The sequence below is a fragment of the Pyrgilauda ruficollis genome, unplaced genomic scaffold (genome assembly GCF_017590135.1).
Source record: "Pyrgilauda ruficollis isolate IOZ18807 unplaced genomic scaffold, ASM1759013v1 scaffold19, whole genome shotgun sequence".
Classification (NCBI taxonomy): Eukaryota; Metazoa; Chordata; class Aves; order Passeriformes; family Passeridae; genus Pyrgilauda; species Pyrgilauda ruficollis.
Window position 1 is genome coordinate 1,777,272 of NW_024518095.1, and position 23,583 is coordinate 1,800,854.

Genomic DNA, 23,583 nt, shown 5'->3' on the forward strand with positions numbered 1-23,583 from the left:
ATGTTTGTGGAATAGGTGTTGAGCATGTGTCTGGGGCTGCAGTGCCTCCCTCATTAGCAGGCAGGCTGCAAATGCTGGCTGGCCATGGGCATGGTTCTCACATGAGCTCATTGGTGCTGGAGCTGTGTGCAGACCAGTATATTTTGGGCTGTATGCATCAGACAAGTATGTAACAGCGGGAAAACCTGCAGCTGCAATGATAGGAAGCATTTATATATAGTGGTACTATGTGGTGTGGGCTCCTATACTATAGTTAGCAATATTCTATATATAGTCCCATACTATATTTAGTTGCCATACCATGTATCCCAGCTAATCCAAAGAATGAGGCATTTAATACTCACAGATAACCCCACTTTTAACACCAGCCATCCACCATACACGATGACATCAATGCAGCTCCATGAATAGAGGAAAACAGGGAATGCCAAAGGTTTATTATATGAAGGGGCTACCATCTTGCTCATCTGCAAATGCATGGATACACAAATTTCTCTCTTAAAAGGGAATGAAGTTTTAGCAATACCTGTGATAAGGATACCACCTTGACTCTGCTTGGTTTTCAAACAAAAATTCTTCTCCTGCTAGACTAAAGCAGATGAAGAATAATCTGTAGTCTTCAAAAAATTCATTTATTATACATTCATGGATGGTCTAATAATAAAAATCGTCACCAAACCTATTATCAACATTGCAAAATTAATAAGAAACTCCAACAACCAGCATTCCCAGCAGTGTTAATAAGGAGCAATACTGCCTTTACTGCCAGAGTGTGCAGCAGCTGCATATCATTGTGAACATTGTATTTTAACTCAAAACCTCAACATTTTACAGCCCCTCTACTCCGTCTTTTTTTTTTTTCCCATAAAAGGGTAGTGAGTTATGCAATAGTTCTGTTACTTTTCTTGAGGTCATCTGTATATTTTGAGTGGACTACATGAATTCCTAAGTCTCCACACTCAACTGTAGTCACAATATGTGTCTTAACTCTGAAGTAAAGATGCAGTTACAATTTCATACATACAACTCTCAGTAACAGGAAGAGAGGTATGGAGGTGTTTTACTATTAATTCTGGTCCATGTTAAAGGTCTCTTCAGTAATAAAGCAACATTATTTGTATTAATCTGCTTAAACTAAAAATATTATTGGCACTATTTTCTTTAAAAAATGCAAAGCCAGACTTAGCATTCATAAGAAAGTGTTTCCCAGTATATTAAGGATACAGTACTCAAGTGAGCAGATAATACTGCTCAGAAAGGTAACATTTGACATGAAATACATATATTCCTTTCTAGTTAATCTGTAAGTGTACACAATTTATACACAGACACACAAACAAACAGAATTTTGTGTGAAGGCAAGGTGGGAGCACAGACAACTTTCGAGTACTTCACAGCCTTCTGAATCTACAGGTTTTTGAGTAAAATCTGTTTACTCAACGGATTTCTGAGTCAGAAAATGAAAACTCATTTTACATGAGCTTGGATCTGTGTAAGCGTGACAAACCCAACAGTGGCACCTTCCCACTCGTTCCCTCTGCTCAGGAGTCAGCACGACCTCTCTGGCTGATTTCCCTTGTTGTGTGCAGAGAGCATATGTAGTGAGTACTCCACAACACAGCCCAACTCATGATTTGACTGTTAATTAAACACGAATATAGCATGGAACGCAACCTTTTTTCCTTGTCTTGCACAGCTGTATAGCATGATACACTTGAGATTGTCAATAGTGCTGTCATCCTCACATAACTTAACTGTACAGGATGTTGCTGAATGCTGATGTATGCATAGACAAGATGAGGTACAGCAACTGAGCAAATAATTCAAATTTGTGGCGTACAATGGTAACACAAAACTTCAAGAGATGCATTAAGAATTCTCAAGAGGAAAACATCTTAAAATTTATTATAATGTAAGTAGTAAACATAGGAATGTGTTTTTACACAGGTGGCCGTTAGGGCTTGCTACAGGTATATTTCAACCACTGGTGAATAACACCAGATCTTTTACAAACCCACTAATTCAATATGTTTCCTTCAAAATAATATTAAGCTTGTGGCTATGAAAACAGAGTGACACATAAAAAAATTAAAAAATCATATACCACAGGATAACATTTTTATGACTAGAGGAAAACAAAAAATTATGTACATAAATACATATATTTTTATATATAGCAAATTACAGTTTCCTGCACTGAACATTTATCAAATACACAAGTACTGAACAATACTGGATAGGGTGCTTTGTCACACCTTGTAGTCTTCTTAAATTCCTGTGAGAGTGGAAGACAAGTTTTTATGGAGGATACAACTTGTTCAGTGATGTAAGCTCACACAATAATTAAAAATTAAAGAACAAAAAAAACCCTACTGCAGAAATGACTGATATTTCCAGCACAGGCATCTTTAAAAACAAAATGAGAATACTCTACTGTTCTTCAAGCACTTGCCCCAAAAGACAATCTGTGTCAGAGAGCTTTATCCTGTACAACAGCTGGACGATGAATCTGGGCAACAAATCTAACATTCAGCTTCGTGCAATGGCCTGTCAAAGCCACTGTCTTTCTGATAGGCAGGTCAGTCTATCAGGCATGGAGGAATCACCTTCCAGACCCCCTCCAGAAACTGTACCCTTTCTCTTGGACCTGGGCATCCACTCCCATGACCTTCAGATGGAAAAGGAGGCACTGGCTGGTTTTCTGGCCATTACCTTTCCAAGGCTCCAGGAACTGTGGTTACGATCATCATGGGAGATTTTGAAAGGGGTGACATCAAGCTATTTTTGAGAAATATGTACAAAGTTATTTTGGTTTTGAAAACAGAAAGCATTCACACCACACTTTTCATTTCACCTGGCCAGAAATGCTAAGCTCAGATTCCTAATGCATAAATAACAATCCTTATTGACAAGGATGGTGTAGACTCTGTTGGGTTCTCGTAACCTTACCAGAAACTGTCTTCAAAGTACTGCAGTTACTAGCTAGGAATAACAATCCCATTCAGATGTTCTTCAGAGCAACAATACAAATATTTTTGTTATAAAAAGCACTTGGTTGTTTTCACAGGTTAATGATGTCTTGAACTTGGGGGATTGTAAATCCAGTCCATTACAATAAGAGTCATACTCACAAGCATGAAGATTATGCCAACTATGAGGAAAATTAGAGCCTGCAATTGGAAAATGACAATTAATTAATAAAACAAGTGACTTAGCAGGGGGTAGCTCATAGATTGCCCCACTGGATCTGCATTAGTGTAATACCCACGGCCTAAGTTTGGCTTATTCTATGTGACTAATGTCCAAGTAATGTTGTACAGGGATGCATGAATCAAAGTTAGTCCTGTGTGAATTTCAGTCCAAGAGAGATGCATTTTACACAGCTAGATCTGAAAACAACCCACTTTGGTACTGTGAACAATAATAAAAAAAATACAACAAAGAAACAAATTTGTTTTTATCATTAAAAATGACAAATTTTCAGTCAGTGGTCATAGTCTCCAGCAAGAAGAACAACTTCAGATTTAGCCTGCTTAATCCTTATTAGACAAACATGTAAGCCCGTATCTCTCATCTGACAGTGTTTCTGTACATATTCAAATGATTCAGATGCTTGTAGTCACCATTTGCTTTAGTGGAGCTTTAGTTTACCATAATCTGTCCACACTTAATAATACTCTGTCCGTGTAAAACAAAGATGAATATTGTATGTGATCTCAGTGCAGGGTGTGAAATTCTAGATGTGCCTAACACACAGCAACATGAAGAGGGAACAAAGACACATGAAAAAATATTCAGTCTTTCTACAATAACAGCTTCAAAAAACATTGTAGAAATAATTTTGTCATAATAAATTTATTTTATACTAAAAATATGTATCAGTTACACTCACATGACTTTTGTGGACATATATATATATATAGATGTATATAAGCCCATTTGTTTACATTATGTGTCCACATATATATTTCATCAATAGGTTTTCTAATTACATTTTCAAAGAACATTTCCTCAGTGATAGTTAAATCTGCAGATAGCTATTGATGTTCAGGATGAAAGGTATTGCAGTGGCAGTCCAGCATGACATACAGACACATGCTGTGCATAAATGATAGACCTTCATGTATGTATCCCATAGGTGTGTGGATCTATCTCAGAGGAGAGCTCACTATTACTTATTTATCTCTGCAGTACAACTTCCTTCTTAACCTTGACCTCAAATCTTCCTGTTAATCCACAGCTGGTCATCTAGCATGAACCAACAAATTCTTATAGACTGTCTTGGTGCTATTTATGCAAATGTAGGTGTTAATTGGAGTTTAGATGGGATTAAAGTAAGTCCCTTTTTCTAGTGGTTTAAGACACACTTTATCCTGAATACTTAGGTGAGTGTTGGGAGCAGTAGGCCTCTAAAGGCTTTGTCTTGAGAAGCCTCAGGTGAATCCCACTGCCCAACCTGTATTTTGAGTGAGGCACTACTGCTCAGGACCAAGTGCCAGCTGTTGCAAGTCAATGGTCTGAGTATTAATCAAGAGTGGAAATCACACACCCTCCCACTCTTCCTTTTGCAATTGCCCCAGTCCTCTTACCCCAATCTTCTGGGGAGACCTCAGGGGTTCCTTCTTAACAATTCTCAGGTAGAAGGCACCAGGGAGGATGAAAATCAACATTGTAGCTGAAGAGGCTCCTGGAAGAGAGAGCAGAGCTGAGTGCCGCACCATTTGACAGAAGAGCAGAGTGGTGCATCTGCAAAAGAGAGCCTGTGGGGAGGCAGCTGCCGTTCTGAGCCAGACTGTACTAAGGGCTCTCTCTGTTAACAGCATTCATGGAGACCTGTAGATGTTTGAACACTTATTTGGGTGCTTGGAGTCTGAAGAGACATTTGTTACTGGAAGGATTTTTTCAAAGTGGTGTGGCTGCCTGTGCTGGAGATGGCTGCATGTCAGCTGAAGCCTGTCTGCTGTCAGATGAAGCAGAGACAAATAGACATTCCCAGGGTGGGATGACCCTGGAAAGCAGGTACTGAAAAGAGAGTGGATGATCTGTGCCTAAGAAGTGCTGACTCCTCTCTGGTCAGCAGAGTCCAGCATGAAGTCCTGGGTATAAAAGGCAGGGAGGAGCAAACCAGCTGCAGAAACCCCATGGAGGTACCTTGCTCCAGGGCATCTGCATCCCTGAGTCCTCAAACTCTTCAGAAAATGAAGGCTCTTTATGGACCTCTTTGGTCAGAGGCCAAAACTGACCAAAAGAAAGTTGTAGGGAGAGAACTGTTAATGTCAAAAAAAAAAAAAAAAAAAGTGTCACTTTTCTTCTTTTTCTAGCACAACAGTTTAGAAGTCAATACATTTTATTCATGCTATAAGTGCTTGGAAAACGAAGGTGATTTCCCTCTCCTCCACATATATTAAATTCCCTTCTGGTCAAAATGGGAAATCCTCACCAGTTTCTATATCAGAATTATTGGTTTTCTTGTGACTCATGCAAAGTAACAACAAAGTTGGGTAGCTTGTAGCTTTGTCTGTCAGCTGTTTGGGAATTATTACATCACTTTTGACGTAAATTTGTATTTATATTACTCTACTGTAAGACTCAGAGATTGACTTTCAGTCCATGAATGTAAATATGTTGTAGAAAGGATAACAGAGTCAACAAAGAGTATTTATGAAACCTACCGATAAATCCAAAAATGTCTTTAATAGTTGGGACAAAAATTACAAGCAGATTATTAAAAGCCAAAATTACTGCTGCAATCAGGAAATGCCTTATCCAGCTGAATGGCCTTTTGGGAAACAGCAATGCACTGATAGATGAACGGATCTGCAAGATGAAAGACAACAGGGAAAGTAAGACAACAATTAATTTATCTTTGCTTTCTGTTAAAAAAAAATCTATATTAGTTACATCTGCTGTGAGAAATTCTGACTGAAAAAATGTGTTTTCAGTCTTTGATTCCCATAATATAATCTCACTCTGATGTAGGTTTTTGAGAACTGGGTTCACAGTTTAATGCAGAAACTCAAATATTTGCCATGTAGGAGAAAGTCAAGTAAATAGGGTGTAAAATCAGGGACATGAAATCTGTTCAACTGAAAGATGCTAATATCAGCAAAAAAAATCCTCAAAGAACCCCCCCACTATAAGTACTAATCAGCAGGCAAAAAAAAGATCATGTCTGAAATATGAATTGCTGTATTTCTGAGCCTGATGAAAATCCCACCTAAATTCTGTAATTTACTCTTCTGAGAGATAGAGGAAGCTGTTGTACTTAATCATTAAATATATACATATACATATCTGAAAAGAAAAGCATATTTTTCAATGCCACTTGAAAATTATAATCCTAAAACCTATTGCAGAGGATCCTTTTTTGCTTCACTGACTTTCTCACACATCATGGATTCTTTTTGCTTTTACCACATAAAAGATGGTAAGTAGAAAAAAAGCCAAAAGCAAATCCATTTGGTAGTGGGAGATAATGTTATTCTCAAGTACCAAAATTAACTTAAAAGTTGATATTTAGAAATTGGACAAAAATATTTTTACACTCAAAAAATTCCAAATGCACTTCTGTTTGGTTGTTTTAAAATAACATAACTGCTTTTAGGTGAGTTTGGCAATTGAATAAATATATGGGGTTCTCTCAGTGTAGTACCTCACTTGAAAACACACTATGAGTTTTTGTATTTTATGTTTTTCAGGTTGATGTAAACCAATATTAGGAAGAGGGAGGCAAATAGAAAATATTTTGTCCAGTTTTTGAGTTGGTGTAAAATAGGTTTATTACAGAAAAAAGTTCTGCCTGCATTCCTGTGAGCTTACTGTCAACATATTGTGCATTATTCTTTTTGTGACACAGCCCTTAAAAGGAAGCAATCAAATTGAAGTTTTACAGTGACTAATGGTATATAGATGTATATTTAATTTATTTTTCTGGCAACGCAATAACTTTTTTTTTAATAAAAGACTCCGACTACTTTAAGAAAATACAAGTGGAATGATTAATTAAAAAAAGTAGTTGATATAGTTATACTGCTTATTTGAAGAACTAAGACCTGCTGAGATGGCTGTCCTGATAGAATGTGTAAACATCTTTGATATTCTGGTTTACAAGCAAAAGATATTTTCTCAGGAGTAATTTTAATGGAAAAATCAGTGTTGTGGTTTGTAACTGCAAACTATTCAAATATAAAAATTATTATACAGAAATCTAAAAATACAAAATGCTACACCTGACAGACAGGCTTCTTCAATGCCCTTAGCTTGTTTTCCCATGAAGACTGTTCAATTTGTTAAGACTAATTTAAACATTTAGCCACTGGCTTAAACATGATTTTTAAGGCAGAGCACTGGACCTTTGCAAGCTAGAAGGACTGACCGCTCAGGGTGCTTTATACCTGATTTTATTTTTTTAAATTTAGTAGACAACATTGAAGAGTGATCACTGCTCTTAGGCATTTGTCAGCAAGCCTGGAAACAGTACCTACGCAGAGAGTGTATTGCATCCAGCACAACAGAGCAACAGGAACCCTGGGTTACTCAGATGGGAACACTGGTGTGATGCAGCTTGCTGGGAGCCCTCCCGCAGCAGGATGCTGGGCTTGTACGTGCTGTACTAATGACACACCAGCCTCAAAACCAAATGATGAGGATTAGCTGCTTTCTCCTCTGCTGCCTGGCAGCTCAGAGAAGACATGAGGCACAGTCTTATACATTCAGGAGCCTGGAGTTCTGCCCACTGTGGAAGACTGATCCCTGAGGAGGGTCAGTCCCTCTGCAGAGCAATTTCTGTAGCTGTGTCTTTCTGTCCCTGCTGCTGTGCTTATTGTGTTTTTCCCAGTGAAGAGCACACAGAAGTTCCAAACTTTGCTCAGACAACTGATTATGCAGCTCTTTTATACCTCTTTTTTTCTGGCATTTAGTTTCCTCACCTGTGCATAGACTCAAGCCTGTAAGGTGAGCACAGGGCCCTCTGTCCCTGTACTTTACAGCCCAGTGTGGGAGTCCTGCACAATGTGTGACCTAAGCTTCGTGTGTCTGTCCTAAGTTTGGATGCTATAGTAGGTGCCTGTGTCTGTATTAGGAAATCTCATGAGTGGTTTCAGTATATCTCCAAGCCTTTGGTACTTAGCGCTGCTCTGACAAATATAGTACCAAAAGAGCCAGGGAGACAGAGAAGTAATTCCTGATATATTTATAAAGACTGATTTATTTCAGTCTTTCAGATTTTGCAGGCCTAAATGCCTAAGGTCCATGCTCTGGTCAAATGAGAAAACAGACCTCTCTAAATAAAAAGCTCGGGCTTACTTTTCTTCAGTGTTAAAATCTGTGCTGATCACATTCAGTCACTGTTTATGGGTTAGCCCTGATTTCAGCTCTGTTACTTACAGGGAAAAGGACAAGGGGCACGGTCAGGGTTACAGCCACCAGCACTGCCAGGCGAACTGACAGCAAAAGGGTGTCGAATGTGTACACTTTAGTGTATGTATGAAGAAGCTCATCTTCAACTTCTCCTATGAAAAGGAAACAGAAAAGAGTTACATCACTTAAGCAGTACCTTCAACATTTAAAAGAATCTTTATACTGCAGCCAGATAAGAGATAAGATTAACTTTAGCCCAGCTGCTGTTATTAGACACAAGTTATGGGCTAGACATGAAAAAGGAATTTTCCCTCTGTGATTGATACTAGCCCATCATTCAGAGATGATGAGGGTAATACAGTACTATAGTATCTTTGAGATGACTTTGAGAAAGTCATTAAGTGGATGTAGAACTTGAAGAAAAAATAATTTCTGTGATATGAAACAACTCACTGAACTGGTAACAGCTCCTTTTGACCTCCACCCAGATGTGTCAGCTCTCAAGCAGAGCCCTCTTGCCCCAGTGACAGGGAGCAGAGTGTGCTGTATCATTTACTTCTCTGCTGTGTGGAGGGACTAACAGGGTGAAAAGGTGGCGTTTGCACAGAATGGTGTGCTAACAGAGGGACTACTCTGTTTGCCTATCAGTTAGTTTAGCTCATCCAGATTTTTTTTACACTAGAATGATTTGCACCTGTTTTTCAGCATAGATGAAACTGAACTAGTGGCGTCAGAGACAGATTGGATAGCACTTAATAGTGTCATGTAAAACTGTTGAGCACTAGAGTATTTTTAGTGCTCTTGGCCTTTGCCAAGAGTCAAGTTTACAGCAGCTTCTTGTCTGTGTTCACAAAGTCAAGGGAAACAGAACTGGTCCCCCTAGTAGGTGCCTTGGAATTTCTCACAGGTGAGGAACTTGTGGCCTGACAGTTGGATAAGTCTCACAGTTCACTCAGAAGGTTACACACCGTGTATTATAATTGAATGTTGCTTAAACTTGGATTCAGGCCCCCATAATAAATGCAGAAAATGCATTAATACTTGAGTCTTTGTGATAGAACCAATCCGCCTGCATTAAAAAGTGAGGAAAAATTCTGCAGAGAACAGTGTTTTGACCTACCATAGAAGGTAAGATATCCAAACAGGGCAGCCAGAAGATACATGATAAGCATGCCAGTGATGGAGATGTTTGAGACATTCTGCATCCGCTTTCGGGAGCGACTGAAGTACAAAAGAAAGAGAATAACTGTCCTATAAAGCCTCTATTTGTACAAGAAGTGGTCTGAAAGGTCTTAGCTCTCTAACACACCCTCACCAGATAGAAAGTTAATAAGTTCATAGCAACTATATTGGTTACATAGAGTTCTTGATGCTTTACAACTCTGTGCAGTGCAGCACAGACTTATAAAATGTGTTGAAATTGCATTTCTAGTGCTTTTTCTGTGGCAACATAAAAAAGTGCCACGTTATTTTGTATACTACTATTTATTAAATGTCAATCTCAAATGGTTTATTTTAGATTTTAAAAAAAAGGAGGGATGAGAATTACATGTCTGTTGACAATAATATACAAGAGTTTTCAGCCATCTCCTATGAACATACCCTTATATCTACATAGGGCTGTTCTGCAGGTTCAAGAACCCCTTGCAGATCACATCCTTCCTTCATAAATCCTTTGGTTAAAGCAAATTTTCATATAGGACCAGCAAGCATTTTCCCAAGTCATATTAAAATTTTTATGGCTTCTCAGGTTAAACCTACTGAAATAGGAGGTAATGGTTCTTAATCTCCTTGAGTTTTGCAACACACCCTCCTGTAATGCAATTTTTGCTGTTCAGCAAATGCCTTTTATTGGCCTTTCCCGGTTATTAACTCTGTGCTGTTTTAAGAAATTATATTTAATTTGTGATATTTGTTAAGCAAAACAGGCTGAGTGAAGAGCCTATCTAAGACACCAAACCAAGGGCATCCCAAGAAACTTTAAGAGTAAGCAGCAACTGACACAGACACAGAACACATTTAGGTATTATTAGAAACTAGAATCTGTTTCAACCAAGTTCCCCAGTTTATTTCAGATCATTTGAAGGACTTTCCAGATTCCTTCTTTACTAAGTAACATTGATCAATGCCGTGGTTCTCTGTCACCAATATCTGACTATAAGACCAAAGCAAAGCCAAAATCTGCTTACTACGGAAAGCAATAATTCATTATCTCGTGGGTGTTCGCACACCAGCAATCAATGGACGGCATGTAGAAAATTCGAAGTATCGGACAAAATTTAAGAACCTTACTCTTTGAGTTCACTGTATATAGGTAGCACTTCAGGGTGGCATACGAATGCAAATGCCAGGATGGGTATTGCATAGGCAGTCTGTAAAATAAAGCTCCCATTAGTAAGAATGGTCACGGCTGTACCTCTGACTTTTGGCAGGCAGCACTTTAGCTGTGGTACAAGTGGTGGAAGACAAGTTCTACAGAACCTCCCTTACCCGTGAGTTGAACACAAAGTATTTTGGCTGGCACTTGTCACCATTGTCGCTGTGTGCTTCATATTCTACGCCGCTTTTCGGGGAGATATCTTTTGGCTCCTCAAGGCTTGGGAAGTGCCCAGCTGTGTTGTCCATCATGAAATTCACACCAGAACTAAGTGACTCATTTGATAACATGACCAGGTGCATTGGCACTGTGCTATTGGTGGCCGTCCAGTTTTCAACCCCGTGGTTCATGACAGGAAGAGGACAGGGAATTTGGGATTTCTTGAAGATCACCTACAAAAGAGTAGACAATGTAATCAGAAGAGTGCCACTATAGGAGATTACACATCTGTGGTATTCCAACAGAAGTATAAATAGACACTGAGAAAGAGAGGAAGCAAGAAACCAAGTGCTACCAATTCTGCTTCTTCTGCAAATATTTGTTGTTACTCTGCCTCTGCTGTTTTCCTGTTTAATTTTTTATTCTCAAGTGTTTTTTTAACTAATTTTTTATTCTGACTTCATTCAGCAATACGTTGTTGATTTGATTCACTTGCAGGGGCTATTCTAACATAAAATTGCCACAGTATGAAGTATAAAAGTGTTTAAGGTTTACAGAGTCTGTATTTGTCTGGAGACAATACCCAAACAGTCACCTACCACACTGACAAAGAAAACCATACAGGTCAGCGAAAACCCACTCGTATAACCAAGATAACCTGTGCAGCAAGAAAAACAAAACAAAACAGAACAAAATAGTTCAGTTACATAAAAATTCACAGTCCTAAAAGGACTAAGAAATGAACTTAAGCAGGGCATTAAGCTTACCTAAGCTTTTTAAAAGGGAGAGGGGAAGAATAATCACAACTGTTACAAGTATAACGAGGTAGTTCCCATTAAGGTACCATTCTCTAAAGAGGAAGAATAAAAAAAAAATAAAAATCAAATCATCATTGACATCAAAGTAAAAATTTGTCATCTCAGGTTCAGGCTGGGAAAAGGCACCTACCCAGAATTCTCCTCAAGTTTCATAAATGCTCTGATGACTTCAGGAAGTTCATATTTAATAATAAAGAGGTAGCTTGACATTGCTGGAAAAAAACCCAAACAAAAAAAAACACCTTCAGAGAACTGAGTTTCCAAAACTGTAGTTACAAAAAAAAATGTTTTTGCTAAAGTAGAGAAATGAGTTTTGTTTAAATAACAGTGTGACTAAATAAATAAATAAATAAATTCTTTATATTGTTATGAACATGTTCTTAATGACATCTAGCATTCTGTATTAGAATACAATACAGTTACTACTGAATTCATAGCATACTTAAATCACTATTAATTTTTCCTTTTGTTTTTTTACATGTTTTTTTTCTCCAATGGATGCTGTCCATCCCCATTCTGCTGTAACTTTAGATTTACTTCCTCTACATCTCTTCAGCTGTCTAATCCTTCCTACTTTCAACTTCTTTCTTCCAGTGTCTTCTCTATATATAAAGAAATTAAGTAGTTGTCAAGATTCCTGATGTAAGAGTGGACTTCTGTACATCTCATTTAAAATGTACTGCCAGAAGTAATACTTTTTAAATTTGTTTTCTTTCATTTGTTTTACATTTGTCACAGAGAGGTCTCTAAATGCCTATGGATCAATCTAGACAAGAACTAGAGGAGCAGCTATTCCTCTTTAATAGGAAAGCATACTTAATTTCTGAATTCAACCAATTTGATATCCAGGCTTGAGGGAGGAAAGGAATACCATAGAATAACACCTTTCATGAACAAAATCAAAAAGTCTTTTGCAGCACAGAGATGTGAACCACCTCTGTTTGTGCAGCAAAATTGCTGTAACAGTATTGATCTATTGATGGAGATTTGCAAACATAGCAAGTTCCAATAGAGAAATCACCAAAAAACCTGCATAAATTTAATTGACTACTGGCACATTTAATTTAAGTTTCAATTACTTCTCCTTAAGGAATCTGTAAGAATTACAAACTCCCTTTTGCTTTCAGACTAGGTGTTCTTAAGCCTCCTAACAGGCTTCTTCCAGGATAGTAAAGGAAAAAAGCTTTGTTGAATGAATGTACCCTCTATCACTACTGTTTATATTGGTAAGTCTCCTGTTCTGAGAGGATGGAGGTTATTTGATAGATATTTCACAGGAAGTATCTTTGTGGGTGAGTACATTCAAAAGTTACTTTAAACGCGCATTTTAGGAATAACACAACCCAACTTTTATTTGAAGGAATAATTAAAATATATTCATTCAGCTGAAAATGAACTATTGAAAAGCCTTTTATGCAGAAGTCAGAACCCTGTTCTGTTCCTTTCAGGTCAGATTAATATTTTCTAAGTTGAAGCAGATGCTTCAACTAGATGCTAAGGACAGACTGAGCCATACTCAATAAAGAGAATGGCCAGTTCCTTGAGGTCAGTCAGGCCACTTTAGCCATCATTGAAGCCTCTTCACTGGCCATGGAGAGATCCCAGGCAACTGTCTTTCACCATACACTGAAGTGTCAGCTGAAAATGAGACTAATTCCTCATATCCTTCATTTTACAATAGAATGTATGCTGTATCTGGCTCATCTCTGACTCCATTTAGCCAGACAGAGGAGAAAATGAAATCACTTGTGTTCTGTAGGAAGAGCATTGGAAGATAGAAAACTTTTGTCTCTTACCTCCAATATTCTGCATTGTGACTGAAATGAAAACACCACACTTCCCAGGCCAGCCAAATGCCTTTGCTCCCAGTTTTTCATATATTAATGATCCTGAAAAGAAACCCAAACAAAACCAAAACAGAAATGCAGGCCACTACATTGGACATACTCGATAAATTGCATTACAAGGTAAAATACGTGTATGCAGTACAGACTCTGTCAATCACAGCCTCCTACCTCCTTCTTTTGAAATCTTCAGTAAAAGGTGGACTGAGTAGAGTGACAAAATTGCTACGCTGAGCAGCAAAACTCTGCAAGGAAAAGCAGAAATCAGAATCCTAAGCAGGACATCAGAGACACTCAGTTGATTAGAATATACACTTGCTCGTTTTCATGAAGTTCAATGTGTAGTTTTCACAAAGTTCGTTCTTTGGTCTCCCAGTGCTAAATACGAAGCTAAGTGTCAACTGTAGCTTACTTGTGAGTACAGTTGCATGTTCTTTGGTCTCCCAGTGCTAAATATGAAGCTGTGTCAACTGTAGCTTACTTGTGAGTACAGTTGCACCTTATGCACTCTAAGAGCCCCTGAAGGCTTGTTGAAGTCCACTAAGTGCTAGTTCTGTGCTAGTCCACAAGGACAAAATTTTGTATCTTAACAAGATCCCACTAAAGTAAACAGATTTCTATGCAAGAATCTGGTCTTAGGATTTTCACCTGCCCACTGACCTCTCATCGTCAAATCTCTCCTTAATCAGAGCTGTCAAGAAACCCCACAAAAATGAAACCCAGCACCAAATTGTGACTGGGACCACTTCAATGCTACCTCTTGGCTGGTCACTGCTTTTGACTTTTGCCATATCACTGTGCAGTGGAGGTTAGTTGCCTGCTGATGAGTATGTTAGAAATCTTGCATCATGTTAAAGCATGGCACAACACTGGAAAACCTGCTCTTGGAGCACTGGTAGCTTAGCTTTTAGTCTTAGTCTGCTTGAAGGTACCAGTACCTGACTTCAATAATTCTGATTACTGCCATGTTCCTTCCACACAACAGATGCATCCTATGCGATTTCAGCTATCTGCCTCTTGTAAACTGCTTGTGAAAATGTAGCTTTGTATGACATTTTTGGGGCACAGCACTGTGCACAGCATATCTTATTACCTTAACTATCTTGTCATCAGCCTGCCCAAGCACTGGTGGGGAAGAGAATAACATGACAGAGATAGAAAATGTGGATGCACTTTATCCCATGGCTGAACAGGAGGTTGTTCCCACAGCTTCCACTCCACTGAACACATGGTTTGGTATAGATAACAGGTTCATAAATGAGTTACAGTCTAGGAGCAGACTCGGGCCCTGGGGCCAGGTGATGACCAGCAGACCATCAGAATTTCCTCTGAAATTTGCCTCTTCAAGAGAGACAGAGAGTGCTACCACCTTGGTGTGGGCAGGGTTGTCTCCTGCTGTGGGCTCATGCAGTATGCTAAAGGGGATCATGTCTGAGGTGGCAGTGTGTCCTGATGAGGTGGCATCCTCCTTGATTGGGGCACCCATGCAGCTGCTGTTCAGAGACATGATCTCTGTGTCCTGACACTTGAGGTGGGGAAAACCAAAGTCCTCCTGGTTGCACATGCTAAATCATGCAGGGCAGCAGAAGTGCTGCTTTTGAAGTTTTGTGAGCCTTCTATTTTCCTTCACCCTGTAGAACACCTTCCAGCGTGAAAGGACTTGGGCAACATGAGAACAGTAAATTACAAAAATCCAGACCACGCATGCCAGCATCTAAATTAGAATTCATGTCCAGTAGTTTCCATTTTGTAGATGGGATTTTTCTGTCCCACTAGCACTAACATCATGTGCTGTGAAAACAGAGGAACTTCAAGCAAGTGGATAATTGCAGTGGGGGTAACAGTACCTACACACAAGTTCATATTTTTAAATAAAATTCCTTCCTTTACCAAAAGGGAGAATGTTCTCATGCAGGAAATATGAAAATAGCATAGTAAAGAAAGTGAGCTGTGTGGGGGAGATACCTTTCTTTTTTGCTTTAGCATTACTCCCTACTTTAGCAATGCCAACAGAGCTAATATCATTAGGCTTGTATCAGAATTTTTAGCCACCAGTCAGTATAAACAGAGTTTCAAAATAAAGATATTATAAAGGTAATATTTTTTCTGTTAGTGAGGCTTAACATACCACAGTTTTCTTTCCAGTGATCATTTATGAACATACCACTTAGTACAAGTGATCAGAGAAAGTTGGAGGACAAAAAAAATCCTACATTTTTCTGATCCTGGTAAAATGTGAGTTTTAGAACTGGCTCCTAATTTTTGCTCTGCAAACACTTTATCTAAACCCGTTGGGTGCAGGTGTTATGAAGTGCTTATACAGAACAGCATTTGAATCTACAATTAATTTTCAGTTAAAAATTCTATTGGCAAAACAGATGTTTCTTAGCAACTGGAAGCTACATGTAACATTTTAAATACTGTTGATGTCATAGATACACAGTCCCCACAAGCAAGAAGCTCTATAAAAACATGCTAGATTTCAGTAATGTCAAAAAATGCCTCATTGTCACACACTAATATCATGGTTATTCTAGTCTCATGGGAAGTTAAATTAATGCTTCAGGTTAAAATTAAAATCAGTTATTCAAAAAATCCCCAAAATTTATTTTTGATACAGTTTGTCACACTAAAAAGAGCCATATTAGCCATCAATTAAAAGATGATCCCATGGCTATGTGTTACTCTCTATCAAAACCCATTCTGTATAGATACTGTTTGTCAGCCACAGACCAATGCTGTCCTTTGTGCACATTGGGTACAGACAGACTTGAAGCAGCAACATCAGATCTGTGAATGCCTTTGCACTCAAAGCGTGTTGCCATTTCAGATTATATCGAATGCTCTTCTGCCATTTCTACATAGTGATTAGATAATTGGGGTGATGCAAACATATTTACGGGCGATTTAATTCCCCTGTTGGATTCCCATACTGAACTGGCAAGATTGGTCTTGTTATTTTAGGACCAGCATGCTGTTCTTTCCTTCTGATTTTTGACTGCACAGTATCAATTCCCAGTCATGTTTCTAACACAAAGGAGGTGTAAATATTAAAGAAATAAAAGGGTTTCCAGCAGTGGATGGTTCCTTGTGGTGAAGCTGAAATGTTTTCACTACAGAGGATCTTACAAGAATCTTCTGCTAACAAACCAAGATTAACATACCTTTCTAACTACAAAAACTTCAGCTCCAGTCCCCTGCTTATATTCTATGTGCTTCTTTTTCTATGTACTTACATGAAAAGGATAATTCCTGTGTTGGCCATGGCATAGGAGAGCCCTAAGATGCCGCTGCCCATGATGGCATTGCTGAGGTTGAACGAGGACATTCCAAAGGAAGTTCTGCCCCTGTGCTGTTGGGGGCAAGAATAGAAAATGGCAATTCATTTGCATTTTACTGAGCATGACTGGCTAATTATCCTCATTGCTGTACAGGTGTTCCCTGTACTGCTCCTTGATCCCTAGAGGTGAAGCTTTTTCAAGGTTCCCAAGCCCAGAGGCACTTGCCACCATAAGGGTCTATCCAAAACCAGCTGTGCTGGTAGTGTTTGCCTCTTCCCACTCTTTCACTGTCTCAGTCAAGAGGAGGCTTACATTCCTGACAGGTGACTTAGGTGACACAGTTACACTGGCTATGCTGGCCAGCCTCCATGGAAATACATGCTGTTATCAAACAGATTTCTCAATTACCAATTTTTAAATATTCAGATAAAAAAAAAAGAGTATAACAGATTATTGAATTTGTCTCCAAGTAGAATGCACTTTTTTTCTTTGGGGAACTAAAAAAAAAAGGTGTCTGGGGAAAGGAAAAAAGGAGTGCTGCATGCTTAGGGCTGGAAGCAGAAGAATGGAAGAGGACAAAACCTAGGAGAGCGGGGATGGTGTGTGAATGAGTTACAACAGACACTAAGTGGAAAAGAAAAAGGGAACATGGCTCTTAATTTTAGTCTACAATCACAAATAATATTTTTGACTTTATGTGATCATTCCTTAATAAAATTTGCAACACCACTGATAAAATAATGACTTTCATTTCATCAAATTCACTAAAAATTGAGCAACATTAAATCCTGAGCAGAGAGGTTCCTACATGGATGCCCCAGGAGCTGGTGCTGTGCTTCCACTTGCATGTGGAGCTGTCTAGGGAGCTGGACGTGTGCTGATGTCCTCAGCATCATAAAGCCAAAACAATAAAGTTATTTCTTTAAAGCAGTGCAGCTGAATGTAGATTCATTTACACAGGTGCTGGAAACTAGAAATACAGGCATGTATGCTCTAAGGCACAGATCTACCTGGCTGTAGGAACAGCAATGTTCTTCTGAGCCCAATGTCCTGTTAGAAAAATGCATGTAAACCCCCGTCTGCACATCTCAGCTGGGATTACATGGAGATGCTACTGAAGCTCAAGTGTGATGTAAGGAATTTTTCTGATGATTGTGAAGGAAAGACTCAGTTTTACTTGTAAGACAACAGAAAGTGTTTGCTGCACTGTTAGAAAATGTGTTTACTCTTTGAAAGCCAAGACTATGCTTGGAGCTGGGCAGGCTCCAGAGTAATTTTGCTTACTGACACTTTAAGAAAAAAATCAGGTCAATAAGATCAACTTTGTCATTATTCACTCATTCAAAAAATAATAAAACTTACATATTCTTCATTATAGTCTTCCAATTTCTTTTTATCCAGATATCCATTTGTAAGGAACTTCTGACTTTCTGCATCATCAGTAGCAAAGGGACTGAACACAAAGAAAAAGAAGAAAACATTAGATAAAGCTTATGACACACATTTTATTTGAGTAGTGCCGTTTGTCATCAGTGGAAGCTTTCCTTTGACATTGCTATGAATATTTAAAAATCCATCAAATAAAAAGCTCTGTTCTCCTGTAAAGTTCTCATGTCCAATGGCATGTTTAGTAGATCTTTGCTTTGATTTGGAATTTAGTTTTAGAGCCAGTAATCTTCAAATTACACCTAATTGTAGATGTTGGAAAGCAGATCCGTACTGTCAGTAACACGCTGAAGCTGAGCACGTGCTTCACGTCTGGGGAGCAAAGGGCCTTGCAACTGCCCTGCTGGAGATACGTGCTGGAGGCAGCAGCAAGCTGAGGACAAGAGACTGATGGCTGGTTTTCAGATGTCTTTTTCCAGTCACACAGGTGCTAGTGCTGTGGTAGGTTCTGCTGGAATGTCTGAGGGTGGGCTGTCTCCGCTGCCCTCCATACCTTGCCCTGGGGAACATTCCCCCTCAGTGTGCTCAGGCTGAACTGCTCTGAGAGTGCATTAATTACACATGTATTATCCGACTGGAGTAGGTGGAAATTGCCAAGGGTTAGTCTGTGCTGGAAGCCTGAAGATATCAGTCCATGTGGTGGCAGGCCAGGGAGGACCTGGGCTGCCTTGCTGTTCTGGGCACACTGTCCTCCAGAGCACAAGCAGGGAGGGTCAGTGATGTGGGGAAACTTCCCAGATGCCATTAGTGAAGATTATTTATTGAATACTGCTTTCTAGCCTTAACAGAACAGATAAATGCTTACCTGCTAATTGCAGCCTTTTCGGAATCAGCCGGCTCTCTGTAGTTGTCTTCGAGGCTTTCCCCGCTGTTGCTCTGATCATCAGGTTCGATGTTGACTTTTTGCAGCTCCATGCGATCCATTAGAGCGGTCAGCGCTTTCCAGCACACACACTCGCTTCTTCAGGGTAAACAGCACTGTGCCGTCTGCTTGCAGGTCCTCTCTGTCATGCAGGGACTGCCAGAACACTCTGTTCTGCAAACAAGACACAACAGAACTCATTAGAGTTTTCTTCAAATTAGATAAACCAGTGTGAATTGTTTGGTTTGTGTTTGATCTTTGTAATAGCATTAAGAGGCGAAACTGGTGCAGACTGGGAAAATTCTGGGCAAGCATAAAAGTCTCTTTATATGCCAGCACTTGGTTCTCCTGTCTCCCTTCAAATGGTAAAGGGTGCAGAGGCCAACAGATGCACAGCAGATATCCAGCATCTGGGAAAAATACAAAGCCAGCAGAAAATAAATCCCTGAACTGCTGCTTTGGAGTTTCTAGGGAAGGGTGATGCAGAAATGTTTTCTGATAAAAACAGGAGTATAGCAGTATAAAGACTTTCCCATTTGTTGGAAGATTCATGTTGTCACAGGTTTAAATGTTTTGTAGATTTGTTCCTTTCACTGGGATCTGACAGAGGTGAGCATCTCTGTATGATCATTTTTTGATAATTAGGAGGCGCAATTCTAATAGGCCAGTTTCTGTTTTTAAGGGAACTGATGTTTAATTCTTACTTCACTGGAAGCTCTGTCTCACACAGGATTATTACATGGATATTAGACTGATTATCTTTACCCCATGAGAAAAATTCTTGCCTTTTATAAATCATATGAATGAATGCTCAACTCTTTATTTTTTGTATGGGCCAAATGAAACTGTATGACCCAAATTTACAAAGAGAACTTCACCTCTGGAATTTCAGTGGCTGTGTGCTGCAGACTCATCTGTAGATACACATGTGAATTCATTTGTTTATGATCAGATTTAAGAGGAAAACACTGTTCAAGAAATGCTGCAGTTCTTCAATCCTTCTCCTTTCCCAAAGACATTCCTTGATGCTTTCTCTATTTCCATTCCACAGCTGAGGGGACACCAGTGGAGGGAGTGAGCAGAGATCAGACAGCACACACTTGGGGCCACAGTTACAGTTTCCTGGACATTTACCTGCTGCCTTGCAATCAGGCATGCTGGCCAGATTAATGACAATTTTCATAAATATGGCATCTCAAACGCAGGTCAGCATTCCATAATAACAATATCAGAAAACACCGCAACAAATAATTTCTAAGTCTGGCTCTTTACAACACTAAATCTGCAATTATTTAATAGCCTTTCTCCTGGGTTTGCATTTATGGGTGTGTAGAGGTCCAGCTCAATGACTTTTGCTCTCCTCTCATACTGATCACATGCGGTTCTTAAGAACATCTACAAGCATATCTGTAGTGGCAAGATCTTGGAGTGCATGTGTTTAAAATGCAAATATAAACTTTAATACCAGTCCTGGAGGTTAAAACTGACTCCAGGCCAGAAATTAATGTCAAATTCCTTGCTTCTTACTAAAAGCATTCACCCAGACCAGACAACAGGAGAATAGGAGAAGCAATATCACAGTGCATTAGGAAATTTCCTACCAAAGACAGTGGCTGTCTTTAATTCTTTCTGCTGCCTCACGGAGTGTTTGTATGTGTAAGGGGGTGAGTGACTCAGGCATCAGGGCAGAGCTGCTGGCACTCACATGTCAGTGCCTGGGGGATTCTGCTCACTTGGGATATGAATAACTCCATGAGATAAAAAACCTGTAACACCCTCCTCACCCCTCCACCCCCAACAGAGCCCTGACAACTGCGGTTTCATTCACAGAACTGTCTTCAAACACAGACAATGTCTTGTCTGAGAAAGAGAGTTTTTCCAGTTCTTGATGCTTGTTTTTAATCTGTGGTCTAGAAGTCAGGCAAACAAATCTAACTGTGCTTATCCCTGTTCTGGTAAAGGGTAAAACCTCGTCTGTGTGCACTGCCTAATTGTTGTTGAAAAAATATCTTTTCCAGAAGTAGCAGTCCAAAAAATACAAATCTTCAAAGAGATGGGAAATGAAGGAAAAGTAAGCAAAAAAGTTGCCAGGAGTTAAGCTGCTCAAAGATTAGGCTGAGGATAAAAGCTTGTGCAGCACAGCAAACAATATGGAAAAATTGACTGAAAATACATGTTACAGCATAAGAATCATCTGGACATTGCCCTGTCAAACATTTACACAAGTCATCTGATTTATGGGTGTCATCTCAAGAGACTATGTAATCACTGCATAATGCAATGATTTTCTATTTTATTGTTTCTAATCTTTGAATTCCTAAACGTCTTCTGCTGAAAGTACAAAGCTTCAGGTGGCAAAATTAAGTCTATTTTTCCATATTGTTTGCTGTGCTGCACAAGCTTTTATCCTCAGCCTAATCTTGCAGTTGTAATTTATTAGGGAGAGGCTGGTAGAACTCCAGAGGTTTGCAAACCATGAGCAGAAAGCCGTTGGCATAAATGTGGGGAGAGTGAGACCCATAAAACAGGCCTGCTATTAGATTTGAATCCTGCAAACAATAATAACTGTGATTACGACCAATGGTGCCTTTGAACTTCAGTAGAAGTTGGCAGGGCTGGTCCTTAGTTGGTGGCAATCCATATCTTCAGGTTCCTAGCACTGCAGATACTGAGGGGGTTTGGGAGATGTGCAGGCACTGGTAGCATGTTCTCCCCACAAGTAACAGAGACGAGGCAGAGCTGTCACTTCTTCACCTGAGGGGGACATGGGGTGACCCTGCACTTCTGGAGTTGTTACTCAGCCTGCAAGATATTTAGGTAAAGGGGATGCACTGACATTGGGCTCTCAGTTGCACCCCTTCAGGGGTTGTGCTGGCTGGATTGCTGCTCCTGGAGGGACAGCCAGGAACCAGGGCAGGGATGGCGTGAAAGCACAGCCACCAAGGCTGGGCAGGCCTGGGCCCTGCCAGAAACTTTGCCTGTAATGGAGGAAAACCACCGAAGTTCATCTGCTTTAGCTTCCCTGGGATTTAATGCTTTCTGCTTCAGAGGTGTAATTTTGGTGCCTAAACATACAAGAGAGATCTCTTAGATTGCCAGTGTTCCTCAAACTTGCCTTCAATACAATGAGGTTTTTGCTTCCTCTTGTAGCACTTGGCTGAACAGAAAAGATTTTTCCTAAAGTATGGTATTAAAATGGAAATACTCATTGCAAAAGATATTCACCTATTATTAGAGGGCAGTTATTTATTCTTATAAAACTAATTTTCCTCTTCAAGTATAGGGTACTGTTTGGCATCATTTATTAAATAATGGTTTTCAGCAATGATTCGGAAAATTATGAAATTTTTGGCATCTGATTTCACAAGGTTATTGATTTCTGTCCAGTCTGCAGTTAGAACTTTAGGCGAATGGACAACCACTGGGCAAATAATGCTGGGTCATAGATATGACTAACACTTTCATGGGTTTTGCAATATCAATATTTGTAATCTCAGCCATGGTATCCGATGTAGCAGATTTTGCCAGATTCTTTGTCTTTATGACAGTGACTTTATAAGGTTATTGTCTATGTGGCTATTTCAAAATGAAATAAGTGTTGCAGCTGTGAAATAAATAATTAAAATGTAAAGTCCGCTTTCCCAAATTAATTTGTTCAAAGAAATATTAGCCAAGTAATTCAAGAGCCTGGAAAAAAATTTCTCAGAAGATAGCCAAGGGCTGCAAAGGAAAGTAATCATTCATTTCTTAATTGACTGGGAAATTTTGAATACTTTTTCTGTTCTGTGGTTGCTTGAGTTTTGATTTTCTGTACAAAAGAGAAGCCTAAATTTCATTCCTGAAGAAATACCAAAGATATTTGCCAGTACAAATTACCATGTCAGTAAATCTTAAGGAGCCCATCCTTCATATTGCACTTATATTTACAGATTAATTAAATTTATAATTCCCAATTTCTGAAGATATGGTCAGCATCTAAAATACATTGATAAAATTTTATAAAGAAAAAAAGTTTACCTCTGAGTTAAGCAGGTTCCTTTCCTCACTTGCTAGACAGGTTATATCTTTTAGGAATTGCACCTGTAAGAAAAAGTTTACTCATATGCAACCTGGAGCAGTTGAACAGTGATTTAAAGACAAATGGGAGTGTATGGGATAAACCAATCAACAGCTGCTACACCCAACAACTCCCTTTGACAAACTTGCGTCAGCTCTTAAAAAAACGTGGAAAAAAAAGAAGAAAGGTAAATCAGTTTATTGGAGCACACTGAGGGCAAACATCTCAGTTACCGGAGCTATTTGCTCTCTGAGCTGAGCGCTATTTCAAAATGCTTCTCCCCAGAACACGCCACCCAAGCTTGATCACACTTTCATTTGACAGTCTGGGTTTTTGAATAATGTGCCTGCATTAAACTTGCAGTACCACAATAATAAAGAG

General features: G+C 39.2%; 2 protein-coding genes and 1 long non-coding RNA gene across 4 annotated transcripts in view; 2 read left to right on the top strand and 1 right to left on the bottom strand.

The window, feature by feature from the left end:
* Nucleotides 1–23,583, top strand: part of LOC121352520 — a 160,608-nt gene that overhangs the window by 48,043 nt on the left and 88,982 nt on the right. The window lies entirely within an intron of this gene.
* The window catches only part of LOC121352519, an 84,080-nt gene that overhangs the window by 16,225 nt on the left and 44,272 nt on the right, over nt 1–23,583 (top strand). The gene's annotated exons all lie outside the window — the stretch shown is intronic.
* Nucleotides 1,894–23,202, bottom strand: SLC38A4 (solute carrier family 38 member 4). The gene is made up of 16 exons (XM_041465552.1): nt 23,163–23,202; nt 19,089–19,319; nt 18,200–18,290; nt 16,793–16,908; nt 13,728–13,801; nt 13,509–13,601; nt 11,843–11,924; nt 11,662–11,744; nt 11,494–11,552; nt 10,849–11,127; nt 10,651–10,730; nt 9,479–9,579; nt 8,386–8,510; nt 5,673–5,817; nt 4,590–4,687; nt 1,894–3,170 (listed from the first exon to the last, which is right to left on the bottom strand). Exons 2-16 carry the CDS (start codon nt 19,205–19,207, stop codon nt 3,069–3,071), a joined length of 1,647 nt encoding a protein of 548 aa, XP_041321486.1. The 5' UTR covers nt 19,208–19,319; nt 23,163–23,202; the 3' UTR covers nt 1,894–3,068.

Bases quoted from the DNA above. Each gene is read 5' to 3' on its own strand.
- SLC38A4 (XM_041465552.1), bottom strand. From the start codon at position 19,207: ATGGATCGCATGGAGCTGCAAAAAGTCAACATCGAACCTGATGATCAG. The intron at 13,602-13,727 runs GTAGGAGGCTGT...GTTTCTTTTCAG, and splicing joins GAAGATTTCAAAAGAAGGAG to GATCATTAATATATGAAAAA. The intron at 4,688-5,672 runs GTAGGTTTCATA...TCTCTCTTCCAG, and splicing joins AGACATTTTTGGATTTATCG to GAGCCTCTTCAGCTACAATG.